At 41.1% G+C, this 18439-nt stretch overlaps 1 protein-coding gene across 2 annotated transcripts in view; it reads right to left on the bottom strand.

The window, feature by feature from the left end:
- ldb1b (LIM-domain binding 1b) overlaps positions 1 to 18439 on the bottom strand; it is a 62397-nt gene that overhangs the window by 42999 nt on the left and 959 nt on the right. The window contains exons 2-3 of one of the 2 annotated variants that reach the window (XM_067431021.1): positions 15604 to 15734; positions 5195 to 5522 (exon numbers count right to left, since the gene is read on the bottom strand). In XM_067431021.1, coding sequence (XP_067287122.1) covers positions 5195 to 5222 — 28 coding nt within the window. In that variant the 5' untranslated portion in view covers positions 5223 to 5522; positions 15604 to 15734. The remainder of the gene's footprint in view (positions 1 to 5194; positions 5523 to 15603; positions 15735 to 18439) is intronic. The other variant, XM_067431022.1, reaches the window with a different exon arrangement.

Below are 18439 nucleotides of genomic sequence, written 5' to 3'. Positions count from 1 at the left end.
TCTGATGAGCAGGAACAGCCTGACCAATGACAGATCAGTCTGCCTGAAAACACTCACACACACACAGAGACGACCTCCCCTGCTTCAACACACACACACACACACACACCTCCTCCTCTTTGTCTGTCTCAGGCTGCTTTTGGCTGTTGCCGTTTTCGCTGCACTCTGCTTTAAGTGATTTTCCTCTGATCAAGAAGATCATGTGACTCTGCATGAGAGCACAGACGAGTGTGTGATCTGAGGCTCACATCACTGGAATAAAATCACACACACTGTGCTGTACCTGTGGCATGCATTACAGATTATTCTGTACTACAGTACCACAGTATTAACAACTATCATATATTAAAGCGTTAGTTCAGCCAGAAATGTAAATAGTGTGATTAATTCCTCCTGTGGTTGGCCAGCCGTCAGACCTCCGCTCATCTTCACACACAGATGAAGATATTAAGCTTCGAACCGTTATGATTCAGTGAATCGATTCACATGATCGCGTGTCAAACTGCTGAAATCATGTGACTTTGGCGATCCGAATCGTGAATCGATTCACTGAATCATAACGGTTCGAATCATGACTCGATTCACTGACTCATAACGGTTCGAAGCTTAATATCTTCATCTGTGTGTGAAGATGAGCGGAGGTCTGACGGCTGGCCAACCACAGGAGGAATTAATCACACTATTTACATTTCTGGCTGAACTAACCCTTAAACTATTATACACTGACTGAACAATTTTTTTGTTGGTTTAACTTAAAAAAGTGAGTAACCTGGTTGCCTTAAAATTTTGAGTTTATTGAAATAAAAAAATTGAGTTGATACAATGAAGGAAATTTGTTTAATAAATAGAAACTCAAAATATTATTGTCTCTGAACCACCGTCATCAGAAATAAAACACACAATTACCCAATATGCTTACAACATCTTTTAATAATATTTGAATAAAGGTTGTCAATTCTCAAAAATGTTCATTATATTAACTCAAAATGTTTATTTCAATGAACTCAAAATTTGAAGGCAACCAGGTTACTTATTTTTTTTTTTTAAATATTATTTATTTTATTTTACCTTATATAGAAGATGTTTAAATACACAATCATAAATGTAGAAGACGTTCAAATTCAAATAAAAAGTTTTTATTGTGTTTTATTGTTTATTATATAAGACATTGTGTAAAAATAAAAATGTGCAAATTGATGCAATGACAGCCATTTAATTTAGGACGTTCAAAAATACAAACGACTATATTCACAAAGTGTATCGACACGTACAGCGGTCTGTCAGTAAATCATTTAATTATTATAGTAATTTATTAGTCAATTATACACTATTATTATATAATATATACATGTTTTTTATAGTACTTCTATATAATGTATAACAATTTATTATTATTATTATTTTATTATTATTATGTAATATATTACATAATGAAACGTTTATTGATGTACATTAAAGTCTGTGTGAAATTGCAATGTGACGGATATGTCATCAGATTATGAAAAATAAAGATTTAAAATATAATGATGCATGGATAAATAATTTATAATAAACACACACACCCTCAGACAAACACACACACACTCTCACGCACCCTCTAACAAACTCTCACACACTAACCCTCACACACCAATCCTCACACACCAACCCTCACACACATATTTGCTCCCCACAATGTAATATAAACAAGTACACACACACACACTCTCTCTACACTCTCTTTCTGCACTCTCTCTCTCTCTCTCTCTCTCTCTCTCTCTCTCTCTCTCTCTCTCTCTCTCTCTCTCTCTCACACACACACACACACTCTCTCTCTCTACACTCTGCCACACACACACACACACACACTCTCTCTCTACTCTATCTCTCTCTCTCTCACACACACACACACACACACACACACACACACACACACACACACACACACACACTCTCTCTCTCTCTCTACACTCTCCCACACACACACACACACACACTCTCACACACAGAGGCCACACAGGAGGTAGACACACAGACACAGAGGAATGTAAACACTCGTTCCGCCGCTTTACTGAGGACGTCTCAATGTTTTTAATGTATCAGTGATGATGATATTCACACACACACACCTGCTGATATTCACACACACACCTGCTGATATCAGAGCCGTTTTCAGGTCGGTGACCGTCACACACATCTTTCTGTCCAACCACAATCCCCACAGACACAATCTGAGCTTCCACTGAGGTAAAAACACAAACTCGACAGCCCATGAAGTTACAAAGCCACAAATCAGTCCGAATCCTCACGCAAATCAATAAATCCATACACACACACACACACACACACACACACATCAATAAATCCATACACACACGGCTCAGGTTTCAGCGCTGAGAGATCCCCGTTTGACTGACAGATGCTGAATGCGTCTGGATTCACGAGGTGTGTGAAAATGATTTTAATGCTCCATAAAGCTTCAGTCGTGATACTTTACAGGAAGGAACCGCGAGTCTTTTCTTAAAACATCAACACAACTCATGTTTGTGTTTCTGCTTTACATTTTATATTTATGTTTTTACATCATAATGTTCACTGCAAAAATGCTTTTCTTACTCAGTATTTTTGTCTTGTTTCGAGTCCAAACATCTTAAAATACTGACATTAAGAAACATTTACTAGACAAGCAAAAGTTATTGTCTTGTTTTGGGGAAAATAACTCAAAATGAAGAGAGTTTTTGCTTAAAATAAGATAAATAATCTGCCAATGGGGTGAGAAAAATAATCTTGTTTTCTGTTTGAATTAAGATTATTTTTCTCACCCCATTGGCAGATTATTTGAATGAATCAGGTCTTATTTAATTCTATAAACTATAATACTGATCTGCCAACATTGTCTCTCTCTGATAAATTAAAATAAGCTGATAACATCACTGTTTACTCCAGAGCGACTGTACAGCCAAATCTAATTCTGCTGCAGTATTGTCCTGTTTAACACTGAAGCTGCTCTGACACAATCGCCGCTGGAGAAGAGCGATAGAAATACAGTTGACTTGACAACACAGGAGACATGAGCCGTTTGGCCCCTGAGAGCCTCCGTCTAAATGAAACACATCGTCTGTGTTTGGATCACACACACACTCCCTGATGGAAGATGAAAATGTTTATCATCACAACAGACGGTTTTCCTCGAAAAGCAGCCGAGTGTCACTCAAGCACATGTAGGAACGAGCGAATGATCAGGCAAAAAGAGAAACATGTTGAGGTTCACATTCACACACAGCTCAAGAGTTGATAAACATGGACAAAGTTTCGAAACACGAGTTTGATGTGTGACGGAGTATTTCTGTGCCGAACACACTCCTTCAGGACTCAAATCTCATCACTCACTCAGTGTTGTTTACAAGTTTGTTATTGTTGTTCTCTCTCATTTATTTTCTCTAGTTTTAGTTTTAGGCCTAAAAACATCTGGCAAAGGGACTACCACTGAAAACTAGCCTTTGAATGTTGATTAATGTACATTGTCCCTTTTTAAATAAATAAATAAATAATAGTTTCAAAAAGTGTTTTTCGAGTATGGCCCTGTGTGACATCATAAAGGGTGGAACTCCTTATATGGACACTTCTCCTGTATGAGCACACACACACACACACACGCATCAACAAGCTTTGTTCGGGTTTATGGGAGCCGTCGGTGTAGTAGTGTTGATCCTTCATTTCTCTCAAGAGTCTTTAGATTATCATATTTATAAAAGACAGATACACTGAACCGATTCTTTCTGAAAACAGCCGAGCTCCTGGAGGTGTGCAGTGGGTGGAGCTAAAGACACACACACACACACACACTCACAGACTCTCACACTCACTATACGTTGGTGTTGCTCACATTATATGCACTTGCATGTCGATTACCAACAAAACACACACACGGCCACACGGACACACACACGCACACACACACGCACGCACTATACGTTGGTGCTGCTCACATTATATACACTTGCGCATCGATTACCAACAAAACACACACACAAACACACACACACTATTGCAGAACTCCAGATACACAAACTGCATCCACTGTTCCCTTAACGCTGATTATTTGGGAAGCTGAACACGATGATCAGAAACACACACACACACACACACACACTTCTTAAGCTCACGCCAGCTCCACTGATGGCTCCCGTTGGACACACTCTTGCTCTCTGATGTGTGTGTGTGTGTGTGTGTGTGTGTGTGTGTGTGTGTGTGTGTGTGTGTGTGTGTGTGTGTGTGTGTGTGTGTGTTTTTCCGAGAGAAGTGCCCATATAAGGAGTTCCCCCCTTTATGATGTCACACAGGGCCATACTCTGAAAAAACTTTCTGAAAGTCGTGTGAATCCTGAAGGAGTGTACTTGGCACAGAAATACTCAAAACCGCGTCTTGAAACTTTTTCCATGTTTATCATGAGAATCAACTCTTAAACTGTGTGAATAAGGCAGAATGCAGGAAATTTGCTGACTCTGTCGACTTCAAATGTGTGTCTGCAATCACATCATTTTGAAGGGAAATCTGCTCATTGTGACTCACGTAAAGCACATAAAGCCTGTTCATATACGAGCACAATAACTATATAAGCTTCCACGCCAGTTGATTATGTGTGCTGATGTTTTGTCATCTGTCGCTTTAAATGTCTCTTTGAATCAGATGGAAATGAGGATCAATCAGATGGAAACATCGTCCTGAAAGTGACTGAATAATGAACTATAACATGACGCCTCTGCAAACACACACATTATATCACGTAAACTCTTGTGTAAGCACATCTGCCCGTCGGAGATGTGTGTTTGATGTTAAATGTGTGTGACCATCACACAGCAAGGGGTCGGCTATTAAACGCAACGTGACCTTTACCCTGCAATCAAGCCACTTCAGAAACTTCTTTGATTCATCCTATAAAGCGTCAGATCTGCCATTTAAAAACACCAAATCTTCAGAAATGTAGGCCATGGAGTGATCAAGTCGACGCACAGCCTGGTGGTGGAAAACCTCGGCTGTAAATGTCACCAATGAAAACCAGCTGTTAGAGCAAATTAAAGCCCCTCCATTTTCCCCATCATCCTGCACTTCAAACGCTGCAAAAGTCAGACGTCAGAACACGGGCAGCCATGTTTACGTGCACATCTGAACCTGCCGTCCTCTCCGTGTGTGTGTGTGTGTGTGTGTGTCTTACCGGGACACGCGCAGCCTCCCACGGACATCTTCTCACATGCCCGTCGCCGGAGCCGCCGCAGCAGAACGCTGGAATGGTGCCGTTGAGATTCTCCTGCGCTGTTGCTCCGGACCACCGCGGCTGCTGCTGCTCACATGGGCGTCTGTTTTCCACACACACACACACACACCGAGAGCGAGAGAGTGGAAAGAACGAGAGGGAGAGAGAGAGAGAGTGAGTGAGAGAGAGAAAGGTTAAAAAAAGAACAAGCACAAAGGAATGAGAGCAGAGAGACGGAGACGCAGGGAGTTGCAGTTCGCTTGCTCTCATTAGTGTGCAGAGAGCAGCGCTGCTGGGGAGAGAGAGAGAGAGAGAGAGAGAGAGAGAGAGAGAGAGAGAGAGAGAGAGAGAGAGAGCGCTCTTTGGGTTTATTTACTTCAAAACACATTCATGTTCCAGTGTAATTTAATATTTACAGTTTCCATGTCAAAGGCAGAAGCACCTTATTAATCATCTAATTCATTTTTAATTAATTAATCGCATGCAGGGTTATTACATAAACTAAAACTGTACAAAAAAACTTTTGTTATGTGAAATAAAATTAACTTTAGATTAGGGCTGTCAAATTATTAAAATATTTAATAACGATTAATCGCACGATTGTCATGGGTCAACTCGTGTTTAATCGCACGATTGTCATGGGTCAACTCGTGTTTAATCGCACGATTGTCATGGGTCAACTCATGTTTAATCGCACGATTGTCATGGGTCAACTCGTGTTTAATCGCACGATTGTCATGGGTCAACTCGTGTTTAATCGCACGATTGTCATGGGTCAACTCATGTTTAATCGCACGATTGTCATGGGTCAACTCGTGTTTAATCGCACGATTGTCATGGGTCAACTCGTGTTTAATCGCACGATTGTCATGGGTCAACTCGTGTTTAATCGCACGATTGTCATGGGTCAACTCGTGTTTAATCGCACGATTGTCATGGGTCAACTCGTGTTTAATCGCACGATTGTCATGGGTCAACTCGTGTTTAATCGCACGATTGTCATGGGTCAACTCATGTTTAATCGCACGATTGTCATGGGTCAACTCGTGTTTAATCGCACGATTGTCATGGGTCAACTCGTGTTTAATCGCACGATTGTCATGGGTCAACTCGTGTTTAATCGCACGATTGTCATGGGTCAACTCATGTTTAATCGCACGATTGTCATGGGTCAACTCGTGTTTAATCGCACGATTGTCATGGGTCAACTCGTGTTTAATCGCACGATTGTCATGGGTCAACTCATGTTTAATCGCACGATTGTCATGGGTCAACTCATGTTTAATCGCACGATTGTCATGGGTCAACTCATGTTTAATCGCACGATTGTCATGGGTCAACTCATGTTTAATCGCACGATTGTCATGGGTCAACTCGTGTTTAATCGCACGATTGTCATGGGTCAACTCGTGTTTAATCGCACGATTGTCATGGGTCAACTCGTGTTTAATCGCACGATTGTCATGGGTCAACTCGTGTTTAATCGCACGATTGTCATGGGTCAACTCGTGTTTAATCGCACGATTGTCATGGGTCAACTCATGTTTAATCGCACGATTGTCATGGGTCAACTCATGTTTAATCGCACGATTGTCATGGGTCAACTCATGTTTAATCGCACGATTGTCATGGGTCAACTCATGTTTAATCGCACGATTGTCATGGGTCAACTCATGTTTAATCGCACGATTGTCATGGGTCAACTCATGTTTAATCGCACGATTGTCATGGGTCAACTCATGTTTAATCGCACGATTGTCATGGGTCAACTCATGTTTAATCGCACGATTGTCATGGGTCAACTCGTGTTTAATCGCACGATTGTCATGGGTCAACTCGTGTTTAATCGCACGATTGTCATGGGTCAACTCGTGTTTAATCGCACGATTGTCATGGGTCAACTCGTGTTTAATCGCACGATTGTCATGGGTCAACTCGTGTTTAATCGCACGATTGTCATGGGTCAACTCGTGTTTAATCGCACGATTGTCATGGGTCAACTCGTGTTTAATCGCACGATTGTCATGGGTCAACTCATGTTTAATCGCACGATTGTCATGGGTCAACTCGTGTTTAATCGCACGATTGTCATGGGTCAACTCGTGTTTAATCGCACGATTGTCATGGGTCAACTCGTGTTTAATCGCACGATTGTCATGGGTCAACTCATGTTTAATCGCACGATTGTCATGGGTCAACTCGTGTTTAATCGCACGATTGTCATGGGTCAACTCGTGTTTAATCGCACGATTGTCATGGGTCAACTCGTGTTTAATCGCACGATTGTCATGGGTCAACTCATGTTTAATCGCACGATTGTCATGGGTCAACTCGTGTTTAATCGCACGATTGTCATGGGTCAACTCGTGTTTAATCGCACGATTGTCATGAGTTAACTCGTGTTTAATCGCAAGATTGTCATGGGTCAACTCGCGTTTAATCGCACGATTGTCATGGGTCAACTCGCGTTTAATCGCACGATTGTCATGGGTCAACTCGCGTTTAATCGCACGATTGTCATGGGTCAACTCGCGTTTAATCGCACGATTGTCATGGGTCAACTCGCGTTTAATCGCACGATTGTCATGGGTCAACTCGTGTTTAATCGCACGATTGTCATGGGTCAACTTGTGTTTAATCGCAAGATTGTCATGGGTCAACTCGCGTTTAATCGCACGATTGTCATGAGTTAACTCGCGGCTGATCGCACGATTGTCATGGGTCGACTTCCGGTTAATCGCACGGTTGTCATGGGTCAACTCGCGTTTAATCGCACGATTGTCATGGGTCAACTCGCGGTTAATCGTACGATTGTCATGAGTTAACTCGCGTTTAATCGCACGATTGTCATGGGTCGACTTACGGTTAATCGCATGATTGTCATGGGTCAACTCGCGTTTAATCGCACGATTGTCATGGGTCGACTTATGGTTAATCGCACGATTGTCATGGGTCAACTCGCGTTTAATCGCACGATTGTCATGGGTCGACTTACGGTTAATCGCACGATTGTCATGGGTCAACTCGCGTTTAATCGCACGATTGTCATGGGTCAACTCGCTTTTAATCGCACGATTGTAATGAGTTAACTCGCGTTTAATCGCACGATTGTAATGAGTTAACTCGCGTTTAATCGCACGATTGTCATGAGTTAACTCGCGGCTGATCGCACGATTGTCATGAGTTAACTCGCGTTTAATCGCACGATTGTCATGGGTCGACTTACGGTTAATCGCATGATTGTCATGGGTCAACTCGCGTTTAATCGCACGATTGTAATGAGTTAACTCGCGTTTAATCGCACGATTGTCATGAGTTAACTCGCGGCTGATCGCACGATTGTCATGAGTTAACTCGCGTTTAATCGCACGATTGTCATGGGTCGACTTACGGTTAATCGCATGATTGTCATGGGTCAACTCGCGTTTAATCGCACGATTGTAATGAGTTAACTCGCGTTTAATCGCACGATTGTCATGAGTTAACTCGCGGCTGATCGCACGATTGTCATGAGTTAACTCGCGTTTAATCGCACGATTGTCATGGGTCGACTTATGGTTAATCGCACGATTGTCATGGGTCAACTCGCGTTTAATCGCACGATTGTCATGGGTCGACTTACGGTTAATCGCACGATTGTCATGGGTCAACTCGCGTTTAATCGCACGATTGTAATGAGTTAACTCGCGTTTAATCGCACGATTGTCATGGGTCGACTTACGGTTAATCGCATGATTGTCATGGGTCAACTCGCGTTTAATCGCACGATTGTCATGGGTCGACTTACGGTTAATCGCACGATTGTCATGGGTCAACTCGCGTTTAATCGCACGATTGTAATGAGTTAACTCGCGTTTAATCGCACGATTGTCATGGGTCGACTTACGGTTAATCGCATGATTGTCATGGGTCAACTCGCGTTTAATCGCACGATTGTAATGAGTTAACTCGCGTTTAATCGCACGATTGTCATGGGTCGACTTACGGTTAATCGCATGATTGTCATGGGTCAACTCGCGTTTAATCGCACGATTGTCATTGGTCAACTCGCGTTTAATTGCACGATTGTCATGGGTCGACTTACGGTTAATCGCACGATTGTCATGGGTCGACTTACGGTTAATCGCATGATTGTCATGGGTCAACTCGCGGTTAATCGTACGATTGTCATAAGTTAACTCGTACGATTGTCATGGGTCAATACGTGATAAAATTGCACGATTGTCATGAGTTAATTCGCAGTTTAATCGTATCAAAATCATGTATCAAAGATCACAGATGTTTATCATAGAACTTGTTCATGTCTCTTAAGCCTAAGCTTAAAAATTCAGAATAAGCAGTGATTTCTCTCATTTTAAGAAAATATAAATAAAGGGAGTTTTCACACTGGCAGTTTAGCTCAGAACGGAGCACAGTTCGCATGAAAAATTGGTCACAGACACACCTTCACAGACACACACTCATAGTGTGTGCGCGCGCGTGTGTGTGTGTGTCTCATTGTTCCTCTCTTACACATTCACCATCACGGTTTCCCTCTGCCAGACACATCAGCGACTGACCTCAGCATCTCTACAGGTCAAAGGTCATCACTGTTACCTGCAGATGTTTCTCGTTAAACATCTCACATCTGACCCCAGAGATTCACCCTTTGCTAAGCCCCGCCTTTAAAGCGCTACTGACCAATAGGACTTTAGCAACGGTTGCTGACTTGGGAAATGAACAATGACATAACTGACTGTTACCCGGCCACAGATCTCTACAAATCCTGAAATCTGATTATTACATTTATTTATATATATAACTCAATTTATACAGCGGGAGCAAATGTCTGAAATATATACACATTAATTGGTAATAGATGGGCTGGTAAATAAATCTCCAGCTGAGGGGGGGGGGGGGGGGGGGGAAATAGTAAGTATACATATATAATACAATATCAAGGAAATATTGAAAATTATTTTTTTAAAATAAAAATACATGTACACAATGAAAATGAAAAAGGAAATATTTAAAAATATTTTAAGTACATTTAAAAATGTATAAATATTTTAAGGAAGTATTAAAAAAATATACGTGAAGCAAAACTCCACATTAAATACATACAAAAATATATATATATGTAAACATTACATTTTTAAAAAAATATTTGTTGGGCAAAAAAAACATGTATATTAAAAAATTATGATTAATTAAAAATATTAATGTTAAAAAAATATTTGGGAGTGAAAATAATATATACTTGTATTAATAAATACAATATATTTCTACAATATATCTAAATAAGATTTATTTAAAAATATTAAAATAGATATTTGAAATAAGGGAAAATACAAAATAATTATATTTATATGAATAAATATATTTGGGTGTGAAAACAATAAAAATACGTATATACAAAAATAATAATAAAGGTATATTTAAAAATATTAAAATAAGATTTTTATATATATTTGGTGGGTAAAAATTAATAAATACTAAAATAATAATGAATAAAAAATTGAGAGTAAAAACAATAAAGATATATTTAAAAATATTAAAATACATTTTTTATATACTTGGTGGGTAAAAAAAAGTTAACAAATATATGCTAAAAATAATAAATGTTATTTAAAAGTTTAATAAAAAAGTAACATTTTTGGTGGGCAAAAAATAAAATGGAGGGCAATGAAATACATAAAATGGTAAAATACAAATATATTAAAAAAATTGTTTAATTAAAAATATTACCCCCCCCCCCCCATCCATCGGTGTCTCGGTGCTTCTGGAGGAAGAGACACTCATTACAGGAGGAAGGGGGGGGGGGGGGGGGTTCACACACCGAGGGCACCGTCACCATGGCAATGTGGCAGATCACACTAGAAGGATCACACACACATAAACACAGTACTAACACACACACACGCACACGTTTGCCCTTGATAGACAACCACCGAAATGACAAATCAATTTAACCTCAGCGGAAACATGAGCAGGAAGGCTGCTCGATTATGCCAAAAATCAATATTGCGATTATTTTGGTCAAATATTGAAATCACAATTGAATGGTGATGGTGATCTCATTTAGTGCGCTTAAACCCCGCCCCTGCAAGTTCTCTCATCTGCATACACTGCCACGCCCACATCTCAACATCCAATCAACAACCGATGCACAGAACCAAGCCCCGCCCTCATTTGTTCTTTTTCCATAATCTGTTAAAGCTACACTGTGTGATATTTTCCCCCATCGCGGTGTAAAGGACCATCCAGTGAATATAAGTTTCTTTTTCCTCTCAATTCCGATTTCGTTTTAACTCCTATGGTGGCTGATTTAGTCCAAGCCACATCCCTCTTTGGCTACTGTACTTTCAAGATGGAGGAGCAACATGGCGGCCGGCATTCGAACCCCTCACCCGTATGTGTTTTCAACGGCATATTATAAACTTACCAGAATACTTTATTACGTGAAAGAAGTAAATATACATTAATGAGCGCATATATTTTTGAAAGAACTAAGTGTTTTTAGCGAAGAATAAACTAAAAAAGTTACACAGTGTAGCTTTAAACTCGAATGTACAGTACAGGCCAAACGTTTGGACACATTACTATCTGTAAAGTTTTGGAAAGAAGTTTCTTCTGCTCATCAAGCCTGAATTTATTTGATCAAAAATACAGAAAAACATTTTAATATTGTGATATATTATTACAATTTAAAATAATTGTTTTTCAGTGTATTCTCCTTTAAATGCTGATGTATTTGTGTGCTCAGAGCTGAATGTTCAGGATGGTTCCTCCAGTCTTCAGTGATCATGATCCTTCAGAAATCATTCTCAGATGAGGATTCATTAGGAGTGCTGGAAACAGTTCTGATCACTAACATATCTGAGGAATTAAAAGAACTGCATTTATTTATTAACTCAATTTTTTATCAATTTAACACATCCATGCTGAATAAAACTATTGATTTATTTCAAAAAAAGAAAGAAAAAAATGCCTGAGCCCAGATGACTGAGCAGTAGAGTATCGCTGATACAAAAGATTCCTATTTTTAAAACATTTGCTTCTTTTTTAAAAACTTATTCATCAAAGTATTATAAAAAAGTATCACAGGCTATAAAAATATTAGTCAGCAGAACTGTTTCCAATACTCGTAATGAATCCTCATCTGAGAATGATTTCTGAAGGATCATGATCACTGAAGACTGGAGGAACCATCCTGAACATTCAGCTCTGAGCACACAAATAAATCAGCATTTAAAGGAGAATACACTGAAATCAAAATTGAAGTTTTTTAGCTTTTAGTATGACTGTGTTAGCCTTAAGTTATGAATAATCTGGTGTGTGTTCCAAAACTATGACAAAATTAGCATTTAGGAGATATAAGCATTCAAAATTTACAGTCTCTCACTTCCGCTAAAACGAATCTCAGATTTTGGTGACATCATCGCAGACTTCACTTTCTCGTCAAATCTTCTGTCCAATCAAAATGCTCTCTAGAATCTAAAGCCCGCCCCCTACGATGCTGAAGCTGCGGCTGAAATCGGTCAGTTGTTAACACACATTTACTAATTTCTACATGGTGAAAGGCGCATAGCACACTATATATGTGCTAGGAAACGATTCAGTGTGAATATGCTTTCATTTGAGGCGAATAAAGTCTGTTTTCACATTAGTTTCACGCACCGCAGCAGCACACACAGACACACAAATACACACATACACACACACACACACACACACACACACACACACACACACACACACACACACACACACACACACACACACACCAATGGCTCTGGTCTAAAGTTAGACTACAGACACGCGAGCGCAGCGCGGATCATATGCGCGAGTCGGCACAGACAACAAACATATCAACCCATTTGAATTCTGCACAGAATGCTGCATTTCAAAGCGATATGGAGGAGATTATGATGATAAACAGTGTTTGAGGAAACTGGCTTTACCAAACAGAGAACGGTCCGCTCTTGCGCTCTAGTCAAACTGGATATTAACGAAACGCTATTGGCTGTTTCAAAAAAGGGGAGGAGCTGATAACAGCTGGAGCCGCTTCAGGGGAAATCACGTAAATAAATTGAATAATGCGGCGCGTTTCAGGGCACTCCAGTGGGGCTTTAAAGGATAATATATTAAAAACCAATTATTTTAAATTGTAATAATATATCACAATATTAAAATGTTTTTCTGTATTTTTGATCAAATAAATGCAGGCTTGATTGAGCAGAAGAAACTTATTTTAAAAAAATTACAAATAGTAATGTGTCCAAACGTTTGGCCTGGACTGTGTGTCAGAATCCGGAAGAAACGATCTATCGCTGCTTCTGTTACATCACAGCAGTTGCAGTCCGTACGTTTGGCCTCTCTGCCGCCATCTCTGTTTGAGACCTGCTATTGCAGTTATTTGTTGAATTATCATCTTTACGTGTGTTGTGTGTCGGTGCGGATGCATCTCATGTTGTGAGGAGTGTGTGAGGCTGTCAGTCACCGGTGTGGATAATGTACTTCAGAATCACAGATTATACATAATTGAAGTGTGACCAAAATAGTACGTTTGACCGGAAAACATCATCTGAACATGTGAGTCTGCCACTTTTGTTCTGACCGACTGAGAAAAAAAGCATTACAAACATCGCACTGCCGACGGTCACTGAAGATGGCTCATAACCCTGCACATTATTATTAATGGGATACTTTATTCTCTCCACTTGTGCACCTAAACCATGGACATGTTTTTATTGCATATGCAGAGTTTATCTAAAGAGTGAGAAAGTGTGTGTGCGCACGCATGTGTGTGCCTGCGTGAGTGTGCGAGTGTGTGAGAGCAAGTGTGAGAGTGTGTGAGAGCAAGTGTGCGTACGAGTGTGAGTATATGTGTGTGTGAGTAAGTGTGTGTGCGCACATGTGTGTGCGTGCGTGAGAGCAAGTGTGCGTACGAGTGTGAGTATGTGTGAGTGTGTGTGTGTGTGAGCGTGCACGTGTGCGAGTGTATGACTGTGTGTGTGAGTGAGTGTTGTGCATGCGAGTGTATGAGTGTGTGTGTGTGAGTGAGTGTGCATTAGTTTGTGTGTGTGAGTGAATGAGCGAGTGTGTGAGCGTGTGAGTGTATGAGTGTGTGTGAGTGAGTGTGCGTGAGTCCGCAAGTGTGTGTGTGAGCGAGCCAATTTGAGTGTGTGTGAGTGCGTGCGAGTGTATGAGTGTGTGTGTGAGTGAGTGTGCATTAGAGTGTGTGTGTGAGAGTGAATGAGCAAGTGTGTGAGCGTGTGAGTGTATGAGTGTGTGTGAGTGAGTGTGCATGAGTCCGCGAGTGTGTGCCAATTTGAGTGTGTGTGAGTGCGTGCGAGTGTATAAGTGTGTGTGAGTGTGCGAGTGTGTGTGTGAGTCAGTTTGAGTGTGAGTGAGTGTGTGCGAACGTTTGCGAGTGAGTGTGCAAGTGTGTGAATAAGCGAGTATGTGATTGTGTTTGTGAGAGTGTGTGTGTGTATGTGAGTGACTGAGAGTGTGTTTGAGTGTGTGAGTGAGTGTGTGTGTGTGAGTGAGCAAGTGTGCGTGCGAGTGTGAGCATGCATTTGTAAGTGAGTGTATGTGTGTGTGTGTGTGTGAGCGTGCATGCATGCGAGTGTGTGAGAGTGTGAGCATGCATGTGTGAGTTTGCGAGCTTGCATGCGTGCGAGTGTATGAGTGTGTGTGAGTGAGTGAGTGAGTGTGCGCGTGTATGAGTGTGAGTGTGAGTGTGTGTGTGTGTGTGTGTGTGTGTGTGTGAGTGAGTGAGTAAGTGAGTGAGTGAGTGTATATGAGTGTGAGTGTGTGTGTGTGTATGTGTGTGTTTGAGAGTGAGTGAGCGAGCGAGCATGTGTGTGTGTGAGTGAGTGAGCGAGTGTATGAGTGTATGATTGTGAGTGTGTGTGTGAGAGTGTGTGTGTGAGAGTGTATGTGAGCGAGTGTATGAGTCTGTGTAAGTGTGTGAATGAGTGAGTGTGAGAGAGTGAGTGAGTGTATGACTGTGAGTGTGAGTGAGTGTGTGTGTGTTAGTGAGTGAGCGAGTGTAATAGTGTATGATTGTGAGTGTGAGAGTGTATGTGAGCGAGTGTATGAGTGTATGAGAGAGAGTGAGTCAGTGTGTGTGTGAGTGAGAGAGAGTGAGTGTGTGTGTGTGTGTGTGTGAGAGTGAGTGAGTGTGTGTGTGTGAGAGAGTGAGTGATTGTGTGTGTGAGAGAGAGAGTGAGTGAGTGTGTGTGCGTGTGTGAGAGTGAGTGAGTGTGTGTGTGTGAGAGTGAGTGAGTGAGTGAGTGAGTGAGTGAGTGAGTGAGTGTGTGTGTGTGTGTGTGTGTGTGTGTGTGAGAGAGAGAGAGTGAGTGAGTGAGTGTGTCCTGTACCTCGTTCCTCTTTTCAAAGCCGGTTGTCCCTCTCTGTTCGTCCTCACACACACTACTGTTCATCGGCCGTTCCTCACACTCCTGTTCTCGGCTGTTCTGGGATCAGATGTTCGCTCCGTCACGGATCATCCCTGCACACACACACACACACACACACACACACACACACACACACACACAGCAGCTTTTAGTGCTGTATCTCGGCTGGCATCTGGCAGCATCTGAAGGGGTGTCAGTTTAAAGGTCAGGGGTCGTCTACGGTGACCAATGTTCTCATCGGACCGTGTGCAAATACAGAATTTTTTTAAAGTCACCATGAAATTAAAATTAAATTCTTGTTTTTTTTCCAGACTGATCTGATGAAATGGTGTATGATACGGCAATTATGCTATTTTGGCGTGCTATCAAGACGCATAACCTATTTCTAGCTTGTTTATCAACGCTGTTTCATTCTAACGTTATCCCCCTACACTTTCCCTACCCATCACACACACACACACACACACACACGTTTGTTTTTGTGACATATGGGGACATTCCACAGGCGTAATGGTTTTTATACTGTACAAACTGTATTTTCTATCCCCCTACACTGCCCCTAAACCTACCCATCACACACACACACACACACACACACACACACACAGGTTTGTTTCGGCGTAGACATACACGCGGATAGCTCAAAATGCATATAGATAACACCCCCACTTGGCTTTAGAAAATGGCGTGTATGTTTACGCAAACTCATGAGGTCATGTTTTTTTTAATGGAACATTGCAGTGTTTATTCTCAATGATTTATCATTAGTGTGTTAAAGTCACGAACTGGCTTTTTGATACTGTTGTCTGGCGTCAACTAATGACGTGTGTGTGGTTTTTACATTTAGAAACATCATAACTAATAGGCAGACCCACTGAATCTGATGCGCACTAATCTCCACAGATTGTAGTGTGTCATTTGAGAAACATACACACACACACACACACACACACACACACGTGTTTGATTGTGAGGCTGCGCTTCTTGATGTGAGAGAATTCTTTTGTGGGAGAGTGAAATTTTAAAATGTCTAAAATAAAATTGATCACAGAGGAGTTGAGGAAACGTCACTTGTCTACAAAAATTACTTACAGCTATTAAAAATAGTTAATTTTACATAAAAAAATAAAATAAAATAAAAACAAAGGAAAGGAAAGTCGATTTGTCAATTGATCATCCCTTTAATAATCTCGAGTCTTCATCTTTTTTTAACTTCATCTCTTCTCTGATGACGAGGGCGGGGCCACCTGTCACTCACATGAGATCGGCCAATAGGAAATCACAGCCATCCAATCAATTCCCCACAGGCACAATCAAGCCCCGCCCACATGTGTTCTTGTCTGAGAAGTGATTCACTCGATATACGGCACAATGAACTCATTGAATTTAAGGTGTGTGTGTGTGTGTGTGTGTGTGTGTGTGTGTGTGTGTGTGTGTTTTCTCTTCTACATTTCGTTTGAGAGGTTCTCTGGGTTTCCTGCCAAATTCTGAGAGGCCACCGATACGGGAAGAGGAAAGAGGGAAGAGGAGGGTGAAACGAGTGAGAGAAATCAAGGAATGTCTGTGACCTGTGACTGCAGCACATCTAGATCTACCTGTGTGTGTGTGTGTGTGTGTGTGTGTGTGTGTGTGTGTGTGTGTGTGTGTGTGTGTGTGTGTGTGTCCAGATAATGGAGATCTCTCTGGAGGAACGGAGGCGGAGGGTCCGGATGGATCCGGAAGGTGACCCACTTTCCCAGAGCTCCCTTCTGCTTCACAAGACACGCTGCACACTGAGAGAGAGAGAGTGTGTGTGTGTGTGAGTGAGTGAGTGAGAGACACCAACACAGAGTGAGAGAGAGAGTGTGTGTGTGCGCGTGTTTGTGTGAGAGAGACAGAGAGTGAGAGAGAGAGAGACAGAGAGTGTGTGTGTGTGAGAGGACGAGAGACACCGACACAGAGTGAGAGTGAGAGAGTGTGAGAGTGTGTAAGCGCGTGTGTGTGTGAGAGAGAGAGAGAGAGAGAGAGAGAGAGAGAGAGAGAGAGAGAGAGAGAGAGAGAGAGAGAGAGAGAGAGTGTGCGTGTGTGTGTGTGGGCGAGACACCGACACAGAGTGAGAGAGCGAGTGTGTGTGTGTGTGTGTGAGAGGGCGAGAGACACCGACACAGAGTGAGAGTGAGTGTGTGTGTGTGTTTGAGAGAGAGAGAGAGACAGAGAGGGTGAGAGACACCGACACAGAATGAGAGTGTGAGAGAGAGACAGAGTGTGTGTGTGTGTGTGTGTGTGTGTGTGTGTGTGTGTGTGTGTGTGTGTGTGTGTGTGACATAATTATGACATTTATAATTATTAAAATAAAAGTATAAAATTATGACAAAAAAACGAAATGACACACTGAACTGTATGACAAAGTTACAAGTATGAAAATATCGTGAGATAAAAAGCCGAAAACATGAATGTCACTTTCAACTCGTCATGACAAAAAATTATGACAAAATTATAATTATGAAAAAATATGTTGAAATTACGAGGGAAAAAGCGAAACTGTGAATGTCATGATCATGACTTTTAAACCTTTCATCCTATTTAGTATGCATATAGTTTGTACGTTATGTCATAATTATGGTTTTAAATGACATAGTAGGTCATAATACTGGTGTTCCATATTATATTTTACTGGAAAATTAGACATATTAATTCACATGTGAGTGAAAACATTCAATTTAGACTATGAATTTATTAGGAATAATCCATTATTTGGCCCCAATCAATAACATGAAAGACTTTAGTTTAGTAAAATTAGTAATATCACTCAAGGTGT

This window comes from Pseudorasbora parva, chromosome 22 (genome assembly GCF_024679245.1).
Source record: "Pseudorasbora parva isolate DD20220531a chromosome 22, ASM2467924v1, whole genome shotgun sequence".
NCBI classification, from domain to species: Eukaryota; Metazoa; Chordata; class Actinopteri; order Cypriniformes; family Gobionidae; genus Pseudorasbora; species Pseudorasbora parva.
Note: the sequence above shows the minus strand (reverse complement) of the source record. Positions and strands in the feature narration are given on the sequence as shown.